This window comes from Culicoides brevitarsis, chromosome 2 (assembly GCF_036172545.1).
Source record: "Culicoides brevitarsis isolate CSIRO-B50_1 chromosome 2, AGI_CSIRO_Cbre_v1, whole genome shotgun sequence".
Classification (NCBI taxonomy): Eukaryota; Metazoa; Arthropoda; class Insecta; order Diptera; family Ceratopogonidae; genus Culicoides; species Culicoides brevitarsis.
In genome coordinates, this window is record NC_087086.1 from 20,183,660 (window position 1) to 20,207,350 (window position 23,691).

General features: G+C 31.2%; 5 protein-coding genes across 5 annotated transcripts; 3 read left to right on the forward strand and 2 right to left on the reverse strand.

Annotated features, from left to right (window-relative positions):
* Window positions 1–1,273: 1,273 nt before the first annotated feature.
* LOC134832757 (mitogen-activated protein kinase ERK-A) lies at window positions 1,274–3,987 on the forward strand. Its single transcript, XM_063846889.1, has 6 exons — window positions 1,274–1,632; window positions 1,792–1,918; window positions 1,990–2,235; window positions 2,320–2,436; window positions 2,493–2,849; window positions 2,912–3,987. The coding sequence occupies exons 1-6, from the start codon at window positions 1,511–1,513 to the stop codon at window positions 3,029–3,031; spliced, it is 1,089 nt and encodes a 362-aa protein (XP_063702959.1). The 5' UTR covers window positions 1,274–1,510; the 3' UTR covers window positions 3,032–3,987.
* A 1,315-nt stretch (window positions 3,988–5,302) lies between these two features.
* LOC134832756 (transmembrane 9 superfamily member 2) lies at window positions 5,303–7,937 on the forward strand. Its single transcript, XM_063846888.1, has 6 exons — window positions 5,303–5,605; window positions 5,668–5,862; window positions 5,936–6,264; window positions 6,324–6,971; window positions 7,120–7,279; window positions 7,342–7,937. The coding sequence occupies exons 1-6, from the start codon at window positions 5,489–5,491 to the stop codon at window positions 7,846–7,848; spliced, it is 1,956 nt and encodes a 651-aa protein (XP_063702958.1). The 5' UTR covers window positions 5,303–5,488; the 3' UTR covers window positions 7,849–7,937.
* Window positions 7,938–8,674: 737 nt separating this feature from the next.
* On the reverse strand, window positions 8,675–10,826 carry LOC134831621 (glycine-N-acyltransferase-like protein 3). Its single transcript, XM_063845410.1, has 4 exons — window positions 10,569–10,826; window positions 10,391–10,507; window positions 10,057–10,298; window positions 8,675–9,784 (listed from the first exon to the last, which is right to left on the reverse strand). Exons 1-4 carry the CDS (start codon window positions 10,668–10,670, stop codon window positions 9,364–9,366), a joined length of 882 nt encoding a protein of 293 aa, XP_063701480.1. The 5' UTR covers window positions 10,671–10,826; the 3' UTR covers window positions 8,675–9,363.
* A 1,168-nt stretch (window positions 10,827–11,994) lies between these two features.
* On the forward strand, window positions 11,995–16,296 carry LOC134828706 (ionotropic receptor 25a). Its single transcript, XM_063841691.1, has 20 exons — window positions 11,995–12,091; window positions 12,231–12,275; window positions 12,338–12,445; window positions 12,499–12,704; window positions 12,765–13,029; window positions 13,165–13,402; window positions 13,459–13,573; window positions 13,631–14,026; window positions 14,094–14,158; window positions 14,227–14,258; window positions 14,315–14,596; window positions 14,662–14,725; window positions 14,783–14,874; window positions 14,935–15,028; window positions 15,084–15,265; window positions 15,336–15,361; window positions 15,451–15,458; window positions 15,582–15,653; window positions 15,782–15,975; window positions 16,038–16,296. Exons 1-20 carry the CDS (start codon window positions 11,995–11,997, stop codon window positions 16,235–16,237), a joined length of 2,781 nt encoding a protein of 926 aa, XP_063697761.1. The 3' UTR covers window positions 16,238–16,296.
* A 615-nt stretch (window positions 16,297–16,911) lies between these two features.
* On the reverse strand, window positions 16,912–23,359 carry LOC134828707 (homeobox protein ceh-8). The gene is made up of 9 exons (XM_063841693.1): window positions 23,268–23,359; window positions 19,982–20,063; window positions 19,818–19,909; window positions 19,651–19,752; window positions 17,894–17,983; window positions 17,740–17,840; window positions 17,515–17,649; window positions 17,340–17,458; window positions 16,912–17,255 (listed from the first exon to the last, which is right to left on the reverse strand). Exons 2-9 carry the CDS (start codon window positions 20,055–20,057, stop codon window positions 16,912–16,914), a joined length of 1,059 nt encoding a protein of 352 aa, XP_063697763.1. The 5' UTR covers window positions 20,058–20,063; window positions 23,268–23,359.
* Between the last annotated feature and the right edge of the window lie 332 nt (window positions 23,360–23,691).

Here is a 23,691-nt window from a genome sequence, read left to right on the forward strand (position 1 = left end):
AATTAACATTTAAATCGGTTTCACTCAAAAAAAAAATTCTATCGATAGCCCTATCGTAATTCCATCGTAAATTACTTCAAACTACATAATTATCTCACTTGTTAATCTTTAAACTAACAAAAATACTTTTTTTTTGCAAATTTTAAATATAAAGAGCTCACGTTGAAATGAAGCTCTCGATTTTTCTCAATATTTTATTGCTAGAATTCTTCGCAAAAAGTGTCGTCATTCGCATTGAAAAAGTAGATGTCAAAGAAAACCCAAAATATTTGGTGGCTCAAGCAAATATCACGTACAACAGTCGATTAAAACGAAATTCGGTCAATATCGAAGTCAAAACTTTGGAAATGTTAAAGGGATTGAGGGTTTGTTCTTCATCTTAATATTTCACAAATCTTTTAAATTAAATTTTTATATTTTTTTTTTTTTAGTTTTCAACGGCAATGACCTTCAATGTCAGTAATGGTCGACCTTCGACAGTTTTTAATCACAGTGTTGACTTGTGTCGATATTTTAAGCGGAAAAATGGTGGTGATGTATTGTTTCAAGTTATTTATGAAGCCAGTAGTAAATTTGGAAGGCTTCCAAATCAATGTCCAGTGCCACTTGGAAAATACTACATCAAAGATTACTTTATTGATGAGAATATTTTTCCTTCGATTATTCCGCTTCCGGAGGCGAATGCGGTGTTTCAGACAAATTTTTACGTGACAAAAAATATTAGAGTGCTGGAAACAACTTGGTGGAGTCAAATTCGTAATAAATAAAATTAAATTTAATTTCTGTTCAAATATTTAAAGTTTTTAAAATTTTTTTTCGATTATTTTTTTGATTTTTGAAAAATATTAATAAATCAGTGTTTGTATTATTTCAACGTTTTAACTCAAAACTCTAAAAATCAAGAAAGAAAATTCAAGTCAAAATTTTGCAAATTTTAATTTCAATCAGATAAAATTTAAAACAAAATGAAAAAAAAATTAAAAAATTGCAAAAAAATGTAAATTTAAAACATGTATGAAATCATAAGAAATAATTTTAAATAATCACATTTTCACATAATTTTCCCCTAAATTTCAGGCAAAAAAAAATTTCCAAGGAAAATCTTTAAAAATTTAACGGTATTTTAATTCAAATGCTCTGAGACGAATAAAAGTGATAAATAAAATCGCATTATGCTAATCCAATCAAGTAATGTTTTCGTGCGAACTTAAACGCGCGGGCGGTAAGACTTTCGCCCGAAAAAATGATTTATCACTTTCAGCCGACTCACCGATTCTGGTTAATTTTTGCAAGAGAGAGAAGTTTTGTATCGTTATTTAGTCTTAATTCACGCGAATAATGTTGTAATTGCGGAAAAATGTTGTAATTTAACTGGCAAAAGTATTAAGAAATTAGACACGCATCAAAACTCACCGATACATAAGGAAAAAGCACTCGACAAAAAAGTATTGAACGACGCCCTTCACACACAAGAGAAGAAGAAGAAGACGAGAGAAAAAAGTATTTTACGATGAATGAAGCAAACTCCACGAATCCCGGGAACGACGTTGTGGTGCGAGGTCACGTCTTCGAGGTGGGACCCCGTTACACGAACTTGAATTACATCGGAGAAGGAGCTTATGGGCTCGTTGTGTAAGTGTCTACGAAAAATTTGCATTTTTTTTTTCTCTCGCTGTGCTGTGCTCTATGCGTACGAGTGTGCATATGCATAACACGCAGTGTGAAGCCCAGTGACGACAAGCCAAAGAAAAAAAAGTTAATTTATGATTTTTGTTTTTTTGCACATCACAGCTCCGCTTTCGATTCAGTCACGAAGACCAAAGTTGCAATTAAGAAAATTTCGCCGTTCGAACATCAAACCTACTCACAGAGGACCCTGCGAGAAATCAAAATACTTACCAGATTCAAGCATGAAAATGTAAGTCACCGCTCTGAGTCACTTTTCGTTTGTTTGTTGTTGACTTTTTTCTTTATTTTTTTCGTGTCTAGATAATCGATATTCGGGACATTTTGCGTGTGCAAACCATCGATCAGATGAAGGATGTGTACATTGTGCAATGTCTCATGGAAACTGACTTGTACAAGCTGCTGAAGACGCAGCGGCTCAGTAACGATCACATTTGTTACTTTTTATATCAAATTTTACGTGGACTCAAGTACATTCATTCTGCAAATGTATTGCATAGAGACTTGAAACCGAGCAATTTGTTGCTTAACACAACTTGTGATTTAAAGGTGAGTCTTTTTTGTGATTGGGATCTCTAATTGGTAAAAACTTTAACAAAATTAAAATAAAATTAAATTTCCTTTAATTTTTAGATATGTGACTTTGGTTTGGCACGCGTTGCTGATCCCGAGCACGATCATACTGGATTTTTAACTGAGTATGTGGCAACGAGGTGGTATCGGGCACCTGAGATTATGTTGAATTCAAAGGTAAATCACCTAATTTTTTAAAAAAAAAATTTTTAATAGTTTTCTTGTCGTTTTAGGGTTACACAAAATCCATTGATATCTGGTCCGTTGGTTGTATTCTCGCCGAAATGCTGAGCAATCGACCAATTTTCCCCGGAAAACACTACTTAGATCAACTTAATCACATTTTGGGTATTTTGGGATCCCCCTCGCAGCAGGATCTCGAGTGTATTATCAACGAGAAAGCAAGGAGCTACTTACAGTCGCTTCCGTACAAACCAACGGTACCGTGGAACAAGCTGTTCCCCAATGCCGACGCAAATGCCTTGGATCTGCTTGGCATGATGTTAACATTCAATCCACACAAACGGATTTCCGTCGAGGATGCCCTTGCACATCCGTATCTGGAACAATATTACGATCCAGCTGATGAGGTAATTTTTTCATTTTATCATAAAAAATTGATTTTTTAAAAATTTTACTTTGAAAATTACAGCCCATCGCCGAAGAGCCATTCAGATTTTCCATGGAACTCGATGATTTGCCAAAGGAAACACTAAAACAACTGATTTTCGAGGAGACTCTTAGATTTTCAGCACAAAACGATCCTAACTAAAAAGTGAAAAACAAGAAAAAAAAAACATATTTTATTATTATTATTATTCTTACAAAAAAAATATTCCAATTCTAATTGTTAATTAAGCGAAAAATGATAGAAAACAAACAAAAAAAAGCGACGTACATACACAGGGAAAACAACAAAAAAAAAATTAGGATTACGTGAGATTTTGCGTGTGGTGTGGAGGGACGACAAGTGTTAGCAACATAATTTAAGAGAAGGATGTTAAGAGCTCAGTCACATCAAAATCCCCAAAAAACGAACATTTCCCGATAAACAAAGAAACAACATCAGATTATTTTCTTTCTCTCAAAAATTATTACAAAAAAAAAAGTTTTTTCAAAAGATTTTGATGTTTATGATGTAAAATTGTTTTATTTTTTCGAATTTTAGAAAAACACGTAAATAATAAGGGAGTTCAATTAAAAATATTATAAATACATATAAACTTATTGCCATACCTCTTCCAAGTTTATCAATAAAAAAAATTAAATTTAATCAAATAAAAAACGAAGCAGCAACGAGTTTGTTGTGGAGAACATTTGACAAACAAAAAAAAATCTACAAGTCTTCAAACAATTTTTAAACATTAACAAATAATAATAAAATAAAAATAAAGATGACACCTTAATTGAGCAACCTTATTGGCCTTGTAATTCCATTCAGTGAAATTTTTTCTATATGTGTCTGTGTCAAATAAAAAACAACAACAACAACAAGAAAAAAAATTTGCATATATATTAAATGTTAAACTGACATGTTTCAAGAGGAAAAAATAACAAAATGAATCAAGCACAAGGTAGTGTTATTTAAAATTTTAAAATATATTAGCAGAATTAACTGCTTTATTAAATTGTTGTTGCATTTACTATATTGTAATTTTTGTGATTCATTAATTATTCTACGATGATGTTATAAAAATAATAATAATTATAAAACAAAGAAAGAGATAAGATGTTTCAATTGGAAAAAAACAAACAAACAAAAAAAAAATAAATTATCATATGTTTAAAACTAAGATCATGTTAATCAAAAAAGTTTTTTATTTAATTAATTTTTACAGATCATTATGTTGTGCTAAATAAAACTCAAGAGGTTTGTATAAAATGTTAAAAAAAAAACAGGGTTAACAAAATAAATTAATTTTCTTCGTAGTTTTTAGTGCCATTAATTTAGAATTTTTAAATTTTTCCTCTTAATTTAATTTTTTCATTGTTTTTTTCTTAAATAACTAATGTAATTTTAGTAGTTCATTTTTTTTGGTATGTGCAAAATATTTTACCCAATTTTTAGTCGTTAAATGTAGTTTTTTATAAAATCGTTTCGAATTAAAAATTTCCAGAATTGAAATATAAGTAGTTAAACGTTCAATTTCGGTGTCATGATTTTTTATCATCAAAATTTTAATAGAAAGTTTGTTATTAGAGCAAGTCCTTATCAAAAAATTACATTTTTAAAAGAATTTTATTTTTTGCAGTTATATTCTTCCCTATGATTTTTTTTTTTTTTTTTTTTTTTTTTTTTTTTTGAAAAAATTGAAAGTGAAATAATTTAATAAAATGGCCTAAGTAAAAAATCAGATTTTTTTTAATTTAGAAGAAAAGGTTAAGCAAATCTATTTTATCAGAATGTTTTGACCATTTTATATTAATAGTCTGAAGAAAAAAGTCGAAATTTTTTTGAATCTTTTAAAAAAATTATTTTTTTTGTTAAATATTTTTTCAATTTTCTAAGAAGTTAATAAAAATCGATGATTTTTTTTTATTTTTTTTATTCAGACTGTTTTTTTGCTTCTTAAGGACGGCATCGAACGTTGGACGTTTGTATAAAATCCTTAGCAACAAGTTTTAATTGGTAAGTATTGGTTTTTCCTCAAAATTCGTTCTGTATTTCAAAACCAATAAAAAATGTAAACCCTTTTTGAACTAATTTTCTAATGATTAATGAATGTAAATGCTAAAAAATAATTTTGTAAAAAATTTGTCATCAATTTACGAACTTTTTTGATGAAAAATCTTACTGAAAAATTTAAATTTCTTCTCTAAGGAAATTTTTGTAAAACTTTTGCAAAATTTTTATTAAACTACTAACGTTCATGTTATTTTACAATCTCTAACTTCCAAAAATTTGCCTAAAAAACAAATTTTTTATTAAAAATACCTTGAAAATACACAAACTACCAGTCGCTCAACGAACAACGTGAGTTTAGCTGGGTACCGTGACGCCATCCACGCGCACTTCCACGTAAGTACTTCGAGAATTGCACCAAGTCTGACTTGTTCTTGACTAGTTGTCATTATTAGCAAAAAAAAATAGTTAATGACTAATCTTTAACGCAGGGAAAACACTGTAAAGAAGAAAATTCGTCCCGCAAAGCGAAACATGCATTACAATTAACTGTGAATAGCTACTTTGACCAATTACTTACACAACACAAACAAAAACTCCAGAACGATGAAGAAGTCGATTGTAATTTTATTAGTACACGTATATGTTTGTTTCGGATTCTATTTACCCGGGTTGGCACCGAAAAATTACTGCAAACAGGAGCATCAGTTGCCATCCTGCCAGGTAAATTGCATGCCAAAAATGCTTTATTTTTCCGAATTTCACCCGAAAATTGCCCTTTTTAGTCTACAGTCACTCTGTATGTGAACCGCTTGAATACGGAGGAGTCTGTAATTCCCTACGAATATCATCATTTCGACTTTTGTCCGATCGATGAGACGAATTCTCCGGTGGAAAATTTGGGACAAGTCGTCTTTGGCGAACGCATACGTCCCGGTCCCTACAAAATTGACTTTTTGAAAGAAGAAAACTGCAAAGTGGTATGTACACTTATATGACTTGTTCTTGCTTGCCGATAAAAAAAATTATTATCTAATGTTTCCGCATACATAGGCGTGTACGAAAACGTACCAAGGAGGTGATAGTGCGGCCGAAAAGAAACTTATCACAATCAAGAAAGGCATAAGTTTGAATTATCTACATCACTGGATTGTCGATAACATGCCCGTGACATGGTGTTACATACTCGAGAACTCGAAGCAATATTGCAGCACCGGATTCCCCATCGGATGTTTGGTGCGGAAGGACGACACGTGTCCCATTAGCATCGAAAACAGTCGCGTCGGCAATTACTACATTTTCAATCATGTAGATCTAGTCATTACTTATCACAGTGGCGACTCGGAAGAGTGGGGCGCTAGTTTTGGCAACAAGGGAGGACGGCAAGTCTTGATTTTTCGTTGAAAAAAATAAAATTTTAATAAATTTTTTTTTATTTCAGAATCATTTCGGTCAAAGTGACACCTCGCTCAATCGATCACAAGGGCACACCAAAATGCGATTCAAAGGAACCTTTGAGTATCCCCTCAGCCACGATCCCGTCGGGACAAACTTTGGACATCATGTACACTTATTCCGTGCAATTTAAGCAAGACAACTCCATTAAATGGTCCTCGCGATGGGATTACATCTTGGAATCGATGCCTCACACCTCGATCCAATGGTTTTCGATCTTGAACTCGCTCGTTATCGTTCTTTTCTTGTCCGGCATGGTAGCGATGATTTTGTTGCGTACATTACACAAAGATATTGCACGTTACAATCAAATGGACACGGGCGAAGACGCGCAAGAAGAGTTTGGATGGAAACTCGTGCACGGTGACATCTTCAGACCGCCTCGCAAGGGCATGTTGCTTTCCGTTTTGCTCGGTTCCGGCGTTCAAGTCTTCTGTATGACGATGGTAACACTCGCTTTCGCCTGTTTGGGTTTCCTGTCGCCCGCCAATCGTGGATCTCTCATGACCTGCGCCATGGTATTGTTCGTGCTGCTCGGAACGCCCGCCGGATACATCTCGGCACGCGTCTACAAGAGCTTCGGCGGCATCAAATGGAAGAGCAACGTTATTTTGACGTCAACTTTATGTCCAGGGTGAGAATTTTTCCATGTGCCAAGCCACGTTGTCAAGCCATTCAAGCGTTAAAATGTTTACTCAGCTGCGATATTTGACAAATGTTTATTTTGTAGTGTATGGCAAGCCGCAAAAATAGTTTATTATTATTTTTTTTGTATTTTTCAGGGTTGTTTTTGGTTTGTTCTTCATCATGAACCTCATTTTATGGAGCAAAGGAAGTTCGGGAGCCGTTCCTTTCTCAACACTGATTGCCTTGCTGGCTTTGTGGTTCGGAGTTTCAGTGCCATTGACGTTCGCTGGAGCTTACATTGGATTTAGAAAACGAGTAAGAATTTCCCTGTACATGAAATTTCGATTTCTTATTAAAAAAAATATATTTTTCAACAGCCATTGGAACATCCCGTGCGTACAAATCAAATTCCGCGTCAAATCCCAGACCAGTCGATCTACACACAAGCAATTCCCGGCTACTTCATGGGCGGCGTCCTGCCATTCGGTTGCATTTTTATTCAACTATTCTTCATTTTGAACTCGATTTGGTCGTCGCAACACACTTACTACATGTTCGGATTCCTCTTCTTGGTATTCTTGATTCTCGTGATTACCTGCTCGGAAACGACAATTTTGCTGTGCTATTTCCATCTGTGCGCCGAGGACTACCATTGGTGGTGGCGATCGTTCCTGACATCCGGCTTCACGGCAGGCTACTTGTTCGTCTACTGCTGCCATTATTTCGTCACGAAGCTACAAATAGAGGATACGGCATCAACATTTTTGTATTTCGGCTATACGATTATCATGGTCTTTTTATTCTTCTTGCTAACAGGTTCAATTGGATTCTTCTCCTGTTTTTGGTTCATTCGCAAGATTTACAGTGTAGTGAAAGTTGATTAAACAGAACATTTAAACACTAAGTAATTAATAAAATATATATTATAATTAATGAGTAAAATAAATTGATAACTAATGCATTAAAAACGAGATTTTTTGTTTTTTTTTTTCAACTGAAGGAAAATCCGGTTGACGACGAAAATAGTCAAAGAACAAAATTTTTAACAAAAATCGATTGAGAAAATTAAATTTCTTGTAATTTGGATTTTTAACCAATTTAACAATTTTTGATATTTCTTAGGTCCCTCAAAAATCATTTCGAAAAAAATTATTATTTTAAATACTGGTTTTGAAATACTGTTTTATATAAAATGACTAAATTTAAGCAATTTTCACCATTCTTCAATGATTTTACTGCCTCAAAGTTGAGATTTGCTAATTTAAAATCGATTTCATTTCAAAATAAAAATTTAAAAAAAAATGTTAAAAAAAAAAATTAAGAGTTGAGGTCCCTGCTTTTTAAAAAAAATATATGTAGAGAAGAAAATCTTATTTAAAAAAAAATCGAAAAACTTCTAAAAAAATTTAAAGTTGCCTCATTACCTCATTTCTTGTCTCTTCTTTCGATCGAAATGAAAAAAAAAATTTTTTCGTAAAAATAAAAAAAATAAAAATAACGAATTAAATTTATGAAAATCACACAAAAATAAAAATTTTTAAAAATTGGTTTAAAAAATTTTTTAATCAAACTCCAAAGGGACTTCAGGAGAAAGCATAAGTAAAAAAATTGTTGAAAAATTAGTGCTTGTAATAGAATATCTTTTGTGAGTTTTTATTTTCAAAGTTCAAATTTAAAATACAAATTAAATTAAGATATTTTCTTTTTTTTTGTTTTGTTTGTTTGTTGTGTGTTAATAATTGAAACTCTTATAGCAAAGTTTTTTTTTATAAATTGCAGCGGCTCAAATTTTTATTTAATTTTTTTTACGCGACGACGGCTGGATACCGTTTCTTTTTAGGCATTTATAGATTTCTTTTGAAGAAAGTTAATTTTTTTTATATATTTTTTTTATCGTCCTAATTTTTTTAATACTTAAAAAGGTGCAAATGTCTTAAAATTATTTTTAATTTTTTTTTTTGTATATGATAGAGAAAGACACCAAAGATTAAAAATATCTAAAAAAAAATTGAATTAATTAAATATGTTGGTAAGACTGGAGATTCTCATGCCTAGCTAGCTAACTTTTTACATTTCTTCATAAAATCCAACGCGCGAAATCCATTCAATTACAAAAAACTATGTGTTTAAAAGGCACACATAAACGATAGATTTTTCGAAAAACGGAAGTAGTTAATTAAAATGATTGCTAAAAGTTTTTTAGGTACAAAATTTGGATTTTTCTTTCGTTTTTTTTTTCTCGTTGTACAAAAATAAAATTTTTATAAGAAAATAAGTCGAAAAAGTAACACTTTTGGTTCAGAATATCGAATGTATGTATATAGTTAAGGGATATATATATTTTATAAAGAGGATGTGTTTGTTTGTGTGTTGTTTTTTGTGGTTTGGAGAGAACTAAGCTAGTTTATAGATATTGGCTTTTCTAAAGGTGTAAATATAGCTCTTACTACGTTAAATTTCTTTTTAAATCCTAACTTTTTGTATAAACCCTTACTTGCGTTATTTTCAGGTCTTATCACAACAAATGGAAGATATCCTCGTTTAATCACAATTTCAGTTAAAGTTTTTGCCAACCATATGCCGTAGCCTTTGCGACGATGGTCGGGTTTCGTTTGCATCGAAAACATTGCTCCGTAGTAGGATTGCACCATCCAGGCCAAGAGTTCGCCGTCGCGCGAAAAGACACCGCAGCCAGGTAACTTTTCCAGTAGCTTTTGGAACACCTCGATGCTCTCCATGTTGCCAGCAGGATACAAATCGTGTATGTCTTTAACGTCTTTTAAGGATAAAGCACGCAGTTCTACTTCTTCTTGTGGGAACCTGCAGCAAAATTACAAAAATTCATTAAAAATAATAAAATTTTTAAATTTTTCATGAACCAGCGTTACCACAACATGACCGTAGACCATTGAAAATCCCTTTAAACGTCATTTCGTGTCCCATTGCAGTAATTTCACGAAACGTGGCAACACTGGTTTCAACCTTCACAACGAAAAAAAAATCGATAAATCACGTATTCATAGCACTGATTCCGGATTCAAGGCATCCGTCAGTCCTACGAAACGCAAAAACACGCATCAAGGTATATTTACTTTTCAATGTCAGGAAGCACGGCATTTATATCATAAGTAAACACTTCAGCAGACACTTGCTCTATACTACCAATATTCTTATAAAATGGCTCCAATCGATTTATAACGACTTCCTGTGCAAAATTCACATAAATCGTTTTGTTCCAATCGATTAGGATGTCCTCGTCATGCAGCAAGCTCAAATATTCTAGTTGATCCGTTGGACAGAAAACTCCAAAGCTTTCGTACAGCTCGTTATTAGGCTGTGTACGTGCGAACGAAATGAACAGAGAAAAAAAATCACTGCAGATTTGTCGCATTAATTATTTCATGCCAAGGTGTCACTTGCACTTACCGTCAATGTACAACCAGGAAAATGTAGGCAAAGTTTGACATCGGGCCAGTCTTTCGTCACGTAAAAGTAAAATTGCCAAACCTTGTCATTCAAATAGGTTTTAATTGTTTCGTGGAACTGAAAATGAAAATTTTTTTATCAAAACAACGAAATTGCGTCGTTGACGACAAAAACTCACCTTGATGCAGTGCGGAAGATATCCTTGCAACTCATCGAGCACGGATAAAAGTTCCTTGTCAGCGACGATGCGGAAGTTCCTCCCTTTGGGAATGACTTCCATTGTTAACTAACGGGGTTATTTTGTTATTCTAGCATTTACGGACGATGGACGACAAAAAAGTGCTTCAAGAGAAACTCGTTTTCATTGCTGTTGCTGCTGCTTCTGCTACTACTGCTGCTTGCGTTTCCCTTTTCGTTCGTTCGTGTGTGTTGCTCTCTCTCGTGTTTTGTACCGTATTTTACGCAAAGAATCAATATTAAGGATTATGGAGTAGGACGCATGTTCAATTGCACCATTCACAGTTCGTGCAAAGGATGGAATACATAATGAAACTAATGTATCGTTTGTTGTATTTTTCGGAAATGACACTTGGGCTAGGAGCGAATTGATTTGGCAAATATTTGATTAATGGACAGAGATTTCGACGAAATTGAGTGGAAATTCGATGGAAATGGAGCTTTTCATTTGCATGAATGAACATTTTCTCGCTAATTCAATTAAATTTGCAGAAAAGCATCGGAAAATGTTTCAATTTGGCAGTTGGGGTTGCACTTTTCATAAGGAAGTTGGGAATTTCACCTGAAATGAAAATTTATTGCTCGATATTATTTTAGGATTTTTTTTAATTTTGCCTTTTTTGCCCTTTACCTTGTTCAAAACTCTAAAAAATCTTCAAATTATTTTTATTTTCAATTAATTTGTGACGAAAAAATTTCTTATTTTGATGACTTTTACCGAATCATAAATTTTCAATAGAAAATTTTTTTATTACGTGATTTTTTTTTTTATTTATTTATTTTAAAATTTTATTTTGTAATTTATTTGAAGTACCTACATTTTATAAAATCGATAAGATTGCATGCTAGAAAGCAATAAAAATTAATTATAGGAATAAAAATTCTCTAAATTTTCAAAAATTTAAAAAAAGTCCGTTAATCCCGTTATTTCAATAAATTATTTTCACTAAAATAATTAAAGTTGAACTATTCTAATTTAAATAATTAATTGTTAATTTTAAAAATTTTTTATAATTTTTAATTTATTTTTGATAATTTTAAATCTTTTTTTTGCCTATAAAAATACTTACGATAAATTAAAAAAATTTAACTAAAATTTTTTAAATAAATCAAAAATCACCTGGAACCTACTTTTTTTCTAGAAAAAGTCCTTAAACATCCTTAACAATACCATCCTTAACTCTTTGCCACTGATAATTACACGATACATGCGCACACTTTCAACACTTTTTTCAGCTACGAGTTCGTTAGCTACTAAAAACTGACCAACTGTTCAGATATTTTTCTGCCTTTGCCTCAACTTGAAGATGTTTCAATTCAAGAAATAATTTTTTTCCTAAAAATTTTAATTTAAAAAACTTTGAAAAATGTTCAAATTTAAGAATTGTGCCTTTCAGTTATTGCTTTTTCAAGCATTTTACTTCGGGCTCATCAGATCTCAAACGACGCAAAACATAAATGTTTGTAAGTACCCTCCCGGCACTCAACAAGTTTTTGCGTCGTAATTTAAAAAAAATTGGAATTGAAAAATTAATTCGATTTTTCAGAATCTTCATAAAAATTTAAAGTTTTGATCTAAATTTGAATTTTCCTAAATTTTCAGTGTACCTAAATGAGGTTGGAAATGACATCGCAGCAAAAGCTATCGGTAAGTCTGTTATATAAGTTGATCTTTGTGACGTTAACAAATTTTTTATCGATTAAAATTAGATGTCGCCGTTAATTATGTGAAGAAAAATATGAATCTGATGTCAATTTCTGTGTCAATTACCGCTGTCGAGGGAAATCGAACGGACTCAAAATCCTTCTTAGAAGCAAGTAAGTAATTTTTCATCACAATTTAACTAAAATCTACTAATTTTTGTTCAAAGTTTGCACCAAATACGACGAAATGATCAGCAAAAAGCAACCCCCGCATGTCATCCTAGACACAACTATCACCGGAGTTGGTGCTGAAACGGTCAAGTCCTTCAGTGTGGCTTTAGGAATCCCAACTGTCACGGCTTCTTTCGGTCAGGACGGTGATTTGCGTCAATGGCGTACCTTAAATGATCAAAAAAAGAATTATTTGTTGCAAGTAAGTTTTTTTTAATGAATTTTTAAAGCCAAAAAATTAAAAAACTTAATGAAATTTTAGGTAATGCCTCCAGCTGACATCATTCCTGAAGTCGTAAGAGCCATAATTTTGTACATGAACATCACAAATGCTGCAATTTTGTATGACCCGACCTTCGTAATGGATCACAAGTACAAGGCTTTGCTCCAAAACATTCCCACGCGACACGTCATAACGGCAATCGGGAAATCCAATGAGCTCGGTGATCAGCTAGATAAGTTGCGCAACTTGGATATCAATAATTTCTTCATTTTGGGATCGTTGAATTCGATAAAAGCTGTTCTCGGTACGTTACGTGTGGATTTTTTTTCAAGACACGCAGAAGGAACACCTGTTATTTTTATTATTTATTGAATATAAATATTATATCAACGACGAAGACTGAAATTTAATCAATTTTCTTTTTATTATTTTTTTGTAGAGGCTGCAAGAAAGGAATATTTCGAAAGAAATTTCGCTTGGCACGCCATAACACAGTTCAAAGGAGACTTGTCTGCCAATTTGAATAATGCAACAATAATTTTCTTACGACCGTCCCCAGAGAGTTCGAGCAAAGATCGACTTGGTATCATCAAGACGACGTATAATTTGAAGCAGGAGCCAGAAATTACATCAGCATTCTATTTTGATTTGGCTTTGAGGACATTTATGGCCATCAGGTAACATAAACATTTGAAATTTTTGATTTTTTGTAATAAAAAATGTCCATTTTTAGAGGAATTTTGCAAACGGGATCATGGCCACCGAATATGAAGTATCTCACTTGTGACGAATATGACGGCACAAATACACCGCAGCACAGTATCGACCTGAAAACGTACTTTGTAGAGGTAGAAACTCACATTTTTTTATAAATGTCGATTTTTTTACTTTCACCTGTTTTTCAGGTCACCGATTTTCTATCAACTTACGGCACCTTCCAGTTCCCCAAGAATGATCAGCCTTTCAACGGACAATCCTACATGAAATTCGACATGGATATATCATCAGTATCCATCTTGAGTGGTGCCAGTGTCAACACCAAAAGCCTTGGAACGTGGGCCGCTAGTCTCAGTAGCAACATTAGCATCACCCAACCAGCTGAAATGAAGAATTTAACGGCGGCTGTAGTATATCGCATCTATACAGTGGTTCAACCGCCGTTCATCATCAAGGATGCCGATAGTAAGCGCGGCTACAAAGGCTACTGCATCGACTTGATTGACGAAATTGCGAAAAAGGTTGGATTCGATTACGAAATTAAGGAGGTTGAGGACGGTAAATTTGGGAGTTTGAACGAAAAAGTAAGAAAAAATTCAATTTTCCTTTCGTAAAAAGAGTAAAATTAACTCTTTTCATGTTTTTCTCCAGGGAGAATGGAACGGCATTGTAAGAAAGTTAATTGACAAACAGGCAGATATTGGTCTAGGATCGATGTAAGTGTCATAAATTTTGATTTTATGGCTTCTTTATCGTTTGTCTTTCCTTTTGTCTGAAATTTTAGGTCCGTTATGGCTGAACGTGAGACAGTAATCGGTAACTTATCCCCCAAAGTATCAATGAAAATGATGTTAATTCTCAATTTTCTCCAGATTTCACAGTGCCTTATTACGATTTAGTGGGAATTACCATCATGATGCTCTTGCCGCAGCAGCCTAGTAGTTTGTTCAAATTCTTAACTGTTCTGGAGACGAATGTGTGGCTTTGCATCTTGGCCGCTTACTTCTTTACGAGTTTTCTCATGTGGCTTTTTGATCGATGGAGTCCCTACAGTTATCAAAATAACCGGGAAAAGTACAAAAATGACGATGAAAAGCGAGAATTCAACATTAAGGAGTGTTTGTGGTTTTGTATGACGTCGTTGACACCGCAAGGTAATTAAAAATTTACCGTGAAATTTAATTTTTTTAATTAATTTGAGAGTTTTTCAACATTTCAGGAGGAGGTGAAGCACCAAAGAACCTTTCGGGACGTCTTGTGGCAGCTACTTGGTGGTTATTTGGGTGAGTTTTGTGAAATTTTTGCTAAAATCGATCGTTTAAGAATTTTTTATTTCTCAGTTTCATCATTATCGCTTCGTACACTGCTAACTTGGCTGCTTTTTTGACTGTCAGTCGATTGGATACCCCTGTAGAATCCTTGGATGACTTAGGTAAATTTTAAAAAAAATCAAAAAATGATCGCCTTTATGCTAAAAAATTCTAAATTTTAGCTAAACAATACAAAATATTGTATGCTCCATTGAACGGCAGTTCCGCGATGACTTATTTCCAGAGAATGGCTGACATTGAGACCAAATTTTACGAGTAAGGATTTTTTTAGTGTCTTGATTTTTTTTTTAAATTTTCAATTTTCTTTAAGAATCTGGAAGGATATGTCACTAAACGACTCCTTGTCGCCCGTCGAAAGATCAAAACTTGCAGTGTGGGACTATCCCGTGTCAGATAAATACACGAAAATGTGGCAAGCGATGCAAGAAGCAGGCTTACCAAATTCCCTGGCAGAAGCTGTTGGACGTGTTAGGAACAGCACTACCGCTACAGGTTTGTTTATTCATGAAAATCTTGTTATGAGGTTAAACGCAATTCACTTTTTTTTTTGTTTGCATAACAGGATTTGCGTTTTTGGGAGATGCGACGGTAAGTGTGTTTGTGTGTTTAATTTAGCTTTTCACATGTGAATTTTATGTTTTTTATCCCTCTTTTATCTGTAACGAACGTTTTTGAAGGATATAAGGTAAATTTATCATTTTTTAATCAAAAACTTTAATTTTAGATGTTGATTTTTTTTTAAGATTTTAAATTTTTTTTAAAAATCAATGAAAAATTTATTTTTAAAATAATTTTAAATTACTTTCAGGTATCTGGTGTTGACTAATTGTGACCTTCAAACTGTAGGAGAAGAATTTTCACGGAAGCCTTATGCCATTGCGTAAGTAGTTACGGTCAATTTATAAATTTTTTATGGACAAATTTTATCTCTGCGGTCAAATTAAATCAATTTTCCATAAAATTACCATAAAAATGAAAAAATCAATAAAATTGTTATCTCTTTCACAGTGTTCAACAAGGCAGTCCCTTAAAAGATCAATTCAACAATGCCATCTTGGAGCTCCTCAACAAGCGTCAACTGGAAAAACTCAAGGAACAATGGTGGAAAAATGACGAGATGCAAAATATGTGCGACAAACCCGAAGATCAATCCGATGGAATTTCAATTCAAAATATTGGCGGCGTATTTATCGTCATTTTCGGTACTTACCTTTGAATTTTTCTGTAAATTTCCCATTTTAATCCACAAAAAAATCCATTTTAGTTGGCATTGGTCTCGCTTGCATGACTCTCGTGTTCGAGTATTGGTACTACAAATACCGCAAGGGCTCCAAAGTGTTGATTGCTAATAACGCTCCGCCCAAAATGAGTGTCCCAAACATTCAATCGACGATGAAGGATCGCTTTCAGTCGGAGTTTATAACACAAAATCCGATGAAAAATTCAAAGTTCAACGAAAAATAAGAATTTTTTGAAAAAAATTAATGGAACTCACCTTTTTCTGAGCTTTAACCTTCACACCTTGCAAGACCAAATTCTAAATGTTGTACAAAAATAGCTTAATAGAAAATGAAAGACATTTCCTCAAGATTATTAATGATTATTTTATTGTTTATTGAGAACTCTTAGATTTCTTATTGTACATGTTTTCGTCCATAAAGTGCATATAACAATTTCAATCTAAGTTCTTATTCGTTTATAGGTTCATCATAGCTTACTGTGCATTCTTATAGCTTAGTTTATTTTATTAATATTAATTATTAGCTCTTTAAATCATTAAGTTTTAAGAAAATTTTCTTATTTACACGTTGAGCTTGAACCATTATTTTCCGTTAGTTGTAGTGAGCAAACCACAATTATTCATGAGCTTTTTTATAATAATTTCGTCCATTAATTATATCCTTAGTGCTGATAGAAATATTCGCTTTATTAATATTTTTTATATAGGAAATTGCTTAATTTATGTACATTTCGTAACATGAGCTGATGTGAACATTTACATAATTTTTGATGTGAAGCTCCCTCGTGGGAAGGAAATTTTAATTTTTTTTTTTTACTTTTTTTGATTCGTTATTCAGTCCTATACGCTTAAAAATTCATATGTACAAGCTGCTTACCCGGATAAAACGTGAATTTTGTTAAATTGGAGACGATTTCGGTTTTTTCGTGTGATGTTCCGTGGTTTCTTTCTCCGGCATCACCACCGTCGTTGGCGTTGCGGTACTTTCTCCCAGCTTGTCGAACCTCTTGATCTGCGAACTCAGAGCCGATTGCACCGTTATCGGAGCTATGTGGAATCGTGGTAACGCCAGTGTGCTCGCCTGCAAGGAAGTCATGAAAATCGCCGAATGTTCCTGGGACTTTTGGTGCGGAAAGTTGCGCAACGAGTTGAAATTGAAGTCTGACAAGTCGGGCGGCGGAGCTTTTGTGGCATTTCCGAGAAGATCCGATTTGGGGGGACAGCAAGAGCAAAGTGATAATCCTTTGATTAGTTAAAAATTTCGAAAGAAAAAGAAGGAATTGGCAAAAAAGCTTGAAAAATAGGTGAAAAAATTTTGGTAAATACCTCGAAATGATGAAAACATTGGATGACCTTCGAGATGGTGATGATTCGAAAATGAAGTCGCGCCCGGTTGGATGTAGAACGGGAGGAATTTCGGCTTCATACGATTGGCAAAGGATTCACTGGAAGAAATTTTGCATGAAAAAAATTGTAAAAAGAAGCAAAAAAGGTCATTCACCATTCTTCCGCTTCCGAACTCTTGTGAACTTTAAAAGAGCTTGGAGCTGGTGTGTCTTCGATGTCAATGTCGTCACTGTATAACGGCTCTTCCGTTTGAGATCCAGGAGTTGATTGCTTTGACAAGCATTCCTCTCTAAAAAATTTTATGATTTTTAAGTTTTTTTCACTTTTTCCTCAATTTTTCGAAAAATCTATTTTTTTCTAGATATTTACTTTAAATTACCTCTTTTTATTGTTAATTGATGACGAATCTAAACTAGAATTATCGTCGTACACTTTTAATGATCGCTGATTGGGACCACCGTCTGATTCTTTTTCTGCAAACTATTTCAAGAGCTTAAAAAAATATTCTAATGAACTTAAAAAGAGGTAAGTACCTTATAGTCTTGATTTGATTCATCATTGGATTTTTCATCCTTCAATCGTTCTGCTTTCCGCCACTTGGCGCGTCTATTTTGAAACCAAACCTGAGACACAAAGAGAAAATTGATTTTTCGATTATCTAAAAATTCTTGTGTCATCAATCAAAATCAATCAAAAAAAATTGTAATTGGTTAATGGTTATTGTTCATGTCTTGATTTAAGATGTTTTTGAACAATGCAAGTATCTAATGAAATTCAAATCGATTCGCATTGTTTGAGACGAAGACAAGCTCATATTTTATTCTATTTATTCTTGGCGGAAGTGAATCGAAAGGCAATCAAGAAAGATATGAAATGATAAAAAAAGGATGATTTTTCAAATTTGTCATTTTTTTAGCAGTGTACGTTATGAATAATTTGGAGAGGAAGGATTTATTGATGAAAAAATAAAAATGAGCAGCTGTGATATTCAATTTTTCTAGTCTTATCTTGATTTTTTTTAAGTAGATAGGAGTGAATTTAAATTTTAATGTACCTACTTTATGACGATAACACTGATACTACATATGAAAATTCAATTATTTTATAAAAATATATTTTTTTAACATAGTAAAAATTTTATTTATTTTGGAAAAAATCGAAAAAAAATCATATGATGAAGATAATTCATTGTTTTGTAAAAAAATAAATTTCTAAGAATTTTCGAACTAATTAGGCCACTCCAAACTTATTCGAATATACAATTTATTTTATTTTATTTATTTATTTATTATTATTTTTATTTTATTTTTATTTTTATTTTATTTTATTTTTTTATTTTTTTTTTTTTTTTTGAATAGGCAATAGAAAAATAATTTGGTTACATTGATAAAAATAATTTTCATAAGAAATTTTGATCTTTTATAAATATTTTTTACGGAAATTTTCACAACAAAACCCCTTATTAAAAATTTAGGTACTTTGGAGTAGAAAATATTGTATTAAAAATTTTTTAAAAAATTGAAAAGGAAATTTTTATTAAATTTTCAACTTTAAAATTATTGGTTTTTATAAATTTTTTGATAAAATTATTAGTATATTATTAAATTTAATTGGTTTTTCAGATGAGCCAAAGAAATAAAAGTTTTAAATTTAAAGCGACTTAAGTAAAATTATAAAAAAATCGAAAAATTTTTATTAGCAAAAGGTGAGTTCGGAAGCTCAATTTTTTAAAATTAGTACAAAAACCCTTTTTTAAATTATTTTCATCTCAAAACTTGTCCTCCAAATATTTATATCCTATTTATATTTTTTTATCATTAATATTAAATATATTTATCTATTTATGAACAAAAATAAAATAAAACAGTTGGGGGAAAGTTCCACACATTATTTTATTCCTACACTGTTAAGAGCAGTATTAACTCATCTGAGCGAAATTCATGGGATCAAAAATGAAATATGATACTTTGATGATTTTTCAACGCATTTCCATTTCGATTCTGGAGAAAAATTACGACAAAGTGACGTTTATCCGGCGTTAAGGTTCCTTTTTTTAAATGGAAAGTTCTTAGTGAATTTGATTTCCCGTTAATATTTATAAAGTTAATAATGATTTTATTACATTTTTAATGGATTCTTATGTATGTACGTTGCGAGTTAAACCGCAAAAAAGTACGAATTTCAGCAAAAATTTGTTATGAAAAGTTCACTCATCAAGCGGAGCACAACACATTCTGACGCTACTAATTAAATTATGAACAAAAGTTAAGTGATAATTGAAGTCACTTACTTGAACACGTGCTTCCGTTAAATTTATTTTAATTGCCAAATCTTCGCGAGTAAAGACATCTGGATAGTGAGTATGAGCGAATGCAGTTTCAAGTTCCTCCAACTGAAAAAATAAAATATTTTTTTTAGGAAAATCATAAAAATTTCGAAGACGGAAGAAAATCTTACCTGTTGAAGAGTGAAAGTTGTGCGATTCCGACGCTGTTTCCGTCGTATGAAATGATCGTCATTTACAGCGGGATGAAATGAGTAACTAGCATCTGGAAATAATTTCATTTTAATAGGATTTAAATGTAATTTTCTTTTTTAAGAGAGTCATACAAATTACTTACAAGGCTGTGATGGCGAAAACGGATACTCGAAAGTTGGTACGCGAGCTTGTGATGGCGGGCAATGGTAACAAAACATCTTTGACTACAAAAAAAAATTTTTTTTTTTCAATTAATTCAGTAATTTAATGAAATTATCATCAAAAGTTACAAATTTCATAATTGATGATTATCTTAATTGAATATGATTTTTTTTATATCTCAAAAAAAAAAGATAAAATCCCTGAAGAGACAAAAAGGAAAGGAAAAAGTCCGTCGCATATTTTTTCTCATCTCACGGCATGACCAAACATAATTATTATGTGTCGAAAAGTCATTTGTGCAAAGCCCCCATGTTTTGATACAAGATTACGCGTAATACTACTAATAAATACTAAAATTATTTTATAAATCTAATTGATGACATTAGGTTGGTACTACTTACATCCCTGATCAAAAAAAGGGGAATTCATTCAGAGTCTGTGTGCGTATATTTGTGTAAATAAAAGAAAGATGCGGAATACACTTACTCTTACTCACTCACTCATTGCGTAAATTTTATAGAACGAGACATTTCTACACAGGAGAAGTAAGTAATCTTACTGATATTCGGCTCAATGAATTAATTGACGAAAGCGTATTTTAAAGATTATTAATTAAATATTTTTTTTTAATCATATTTAAAATTTTTATTTTCTTTTAATTTTTAAAGTATTTTTTAATAAAAAATTAACTAATTTTTAAAATATTTTAAATATTATTATAAAAAAATAATTATTTTAATTATTAAAATTTAAAAAAATATTTTTACAACTTTTAATTTAAATTTTGATTTAATTTTTTAATTTAAAAATTATAAATTTTAATTTGAAAAAATATTTTTACGATTTAAAAATAACTTATTTAAATTTAAAAAAAAATTATTCAAATATTTTATTTAATTTTTTTTAAATTACAATTTAAATTTTTGCAGACAGACATTGAGCCCAAGGGTAGCATATGAAATATTTTTCTAAATTTTAAATTCAAAATATTGCATTATGATTAGGAGGTAGAAACACATTTAACAACTCGTAGTACTTCACTTTATAATAATGTTACTTAACCGTAAAATATCAACCGAATATAAGTTAATTTGAGCTACAACATTTATAATAATATTCTTTGTCATTTTCAATAAGCTTTGATATTTCCCAATGGAATCTGGCACTGTATCAAATGAAATTTAATTGAATTTGCTGGAAAACTCGTTGAATGAATTCGTGCTATCGGCTTTCATTTGGCAATGCATACCTTTCGTACATTGGCAAAATAAATTGGAGAATGATTTTATGACTAATTAGTCTCATTATGAATTAATAATTTTTTTAATTTTAATTCTGCAATTTTATTTGTGAATTTTGTGTCAGATTTTCGGTGGATTGAAGTCATAACGTGTGATTTTTTTTGCAAAATGACTGTGATACGTGACCCTTTTTGACTGTCATGATCCGCTTTTTTAAATCCTGAATAGTATATTTGGTTTGAAATAAATATTTTTGAGAAATATTTATAAAAGCTCAGCATTATAGACCAAACTTTGACAGATTTTGATAAGTTTATACACAAAAATTACAAATAGCATCAAGCTGAGTTTTCCAAAGAAATTCTGAAAGAAAAAGCTGCAATTGCCAAAGATGACCAGTAGAATTAGTTTCTAAAATCGCTACTATTTGAGCACAAAGACTAATTCAAAAAATATTTTTAGGTAAGTTATTTCCAAGAATCTTCAATCTTTTTCTAGAATCCTTCATAGTTTTAACGTAAATTTATACTCAAGAATAAAATTAATGAAAAGTGGTTAAAAAACATCGCAATATCATCAGAAATGATGGAGTCCCTTTGCTTAATTGCCATGTTTAAATTTAAGTTCTGGTCGAATAATATATTGTATTGTAAATAAATCTGTCGAATCCATTGAACCATGAAGATCTCCAAGAAGCACTAAAGAGTTACTTAATATGGATCTTAAACAAATCAGAGTGATTGTTGCTCCCCTTACAAGTCAAGAGAGACTAAACGAAAAGATATGTACAATGGAATACAGAGGATCAACTGAATACAAAATATACTTTGAAGCAGAAGAAACAGTGAACATATCCTAGCGAAAGGGGGGTCAAATCAATACTCAGAAGCAAGAATTTGAACTAACCTTCTAATTAGAAACCAAAATTTTCGAAAATACCGTAATGTAGAGAATCTGAATTTAAAAATACAAAAATGGTGATCTCTTAACATTTTTTGCTCCCCTTTTTGAAAATTTTTAACTAGATTATTTGAAATTTCAACTATTTTTGTACTTTTATGTATTTTTATCTTAAAATTATCATTTTTGTGTCAAAAACATTTAAAAATACAACTGAAATTTGTTTAAAAAAATATTTAAACAATGTTAAAAATTTAAGAGAAATTGTGTTCTCTTAACTTCAAAATTAGCCTTCTCTTAATTTATCTACATTTTTCTGTTTCATTTGAATTTTAGTGGTTTTTTTCTCTTAACATTCTCTACATTACGGTATTTCACAAATGTGTGGGACATATGAGCCTTTTGCCCGAATGAGACCTAAGAGTCTAAAAAAAACTAAATTTAACATCCTAAAATGAGCTTTTGCGATTTTTAGAGGATTTGGAATTGATAAATACAAGATTTTTTTCCATTTCTTTATTCTCCACGATCACTTTTTTCGAAACTGACAAATGATTTGCACTTCACCCGATTTCAGCATTTCATCGAAAAATAAATGGCATGAGATTTTTTGATGGTTTTATGTTAGTTAAGCCTAAAGTAGTCCAAAAAACCTCATTTAATTTTGTGATATTCAAGTTTTGGGTATCATTGAGTATCATTTTGACATAACAAATCTCGCTAAAAATGCATAGAAATACTGAAGTTCGTTCTAGAATTTAAAATTTAGGCCATTTATTTTTCGATGAAATGCTGAAATCGGTTGATTTGTTTGTGAAGTTGCATTAATTTTTAAAAACATTATTTGTTTTTTACATTTTTCTTTGCAAAATACATAGTTTTCTTCCAATTTCTTATAACCAAACTCAAAATAACAAAAAAAAACTTCAATATTTCTTCCATTTTTGATAATCGATCAGGTAACTTTATATTAATAAAGGATAACGAAATTTCGGATTTTTATATCTAAATGATTTTTTATCCTAATATAAAATATATTTTATTTGTTAAAATTAAAATCACAAATTTTCCTTTCGTTATTCTTCGACATCAAGCTTAAAAAAATGTTTAAAAAATAAAACATACCTTCTCAATTTTTGATTATTTAAATATCCGTTTTAGTAATGAATTTTATTATTGCACTAAGTAGTAGGTAGTGAAAGCTAGTTGAACATCACTTTTCTTTCTTTAACAAAATTTAAAACAGAATTTGATTTTTTTTTATTTTTCACAAAATTTTGTTATTTCATCTTTTCATTAGAATATTTATTTTTATTGCCACTTTTTTTAATTCATTATTCCTTTTATTTTATTTTATTTTTCAATAAAACACAATTTTCATCCACTTTTCTTTATCACTACTTTCTGAATAATGCTTCGTAATTCACAGAATTTGATTCAATTTGTGGTTTTTCTTTTGAAGAAAACGAAATAATTCAATTTAGCGAAAAAATATTGTTCAATTGTTTTGCTAATTTTATCTACTTTGATGAGGATTTTTTAATGCCAT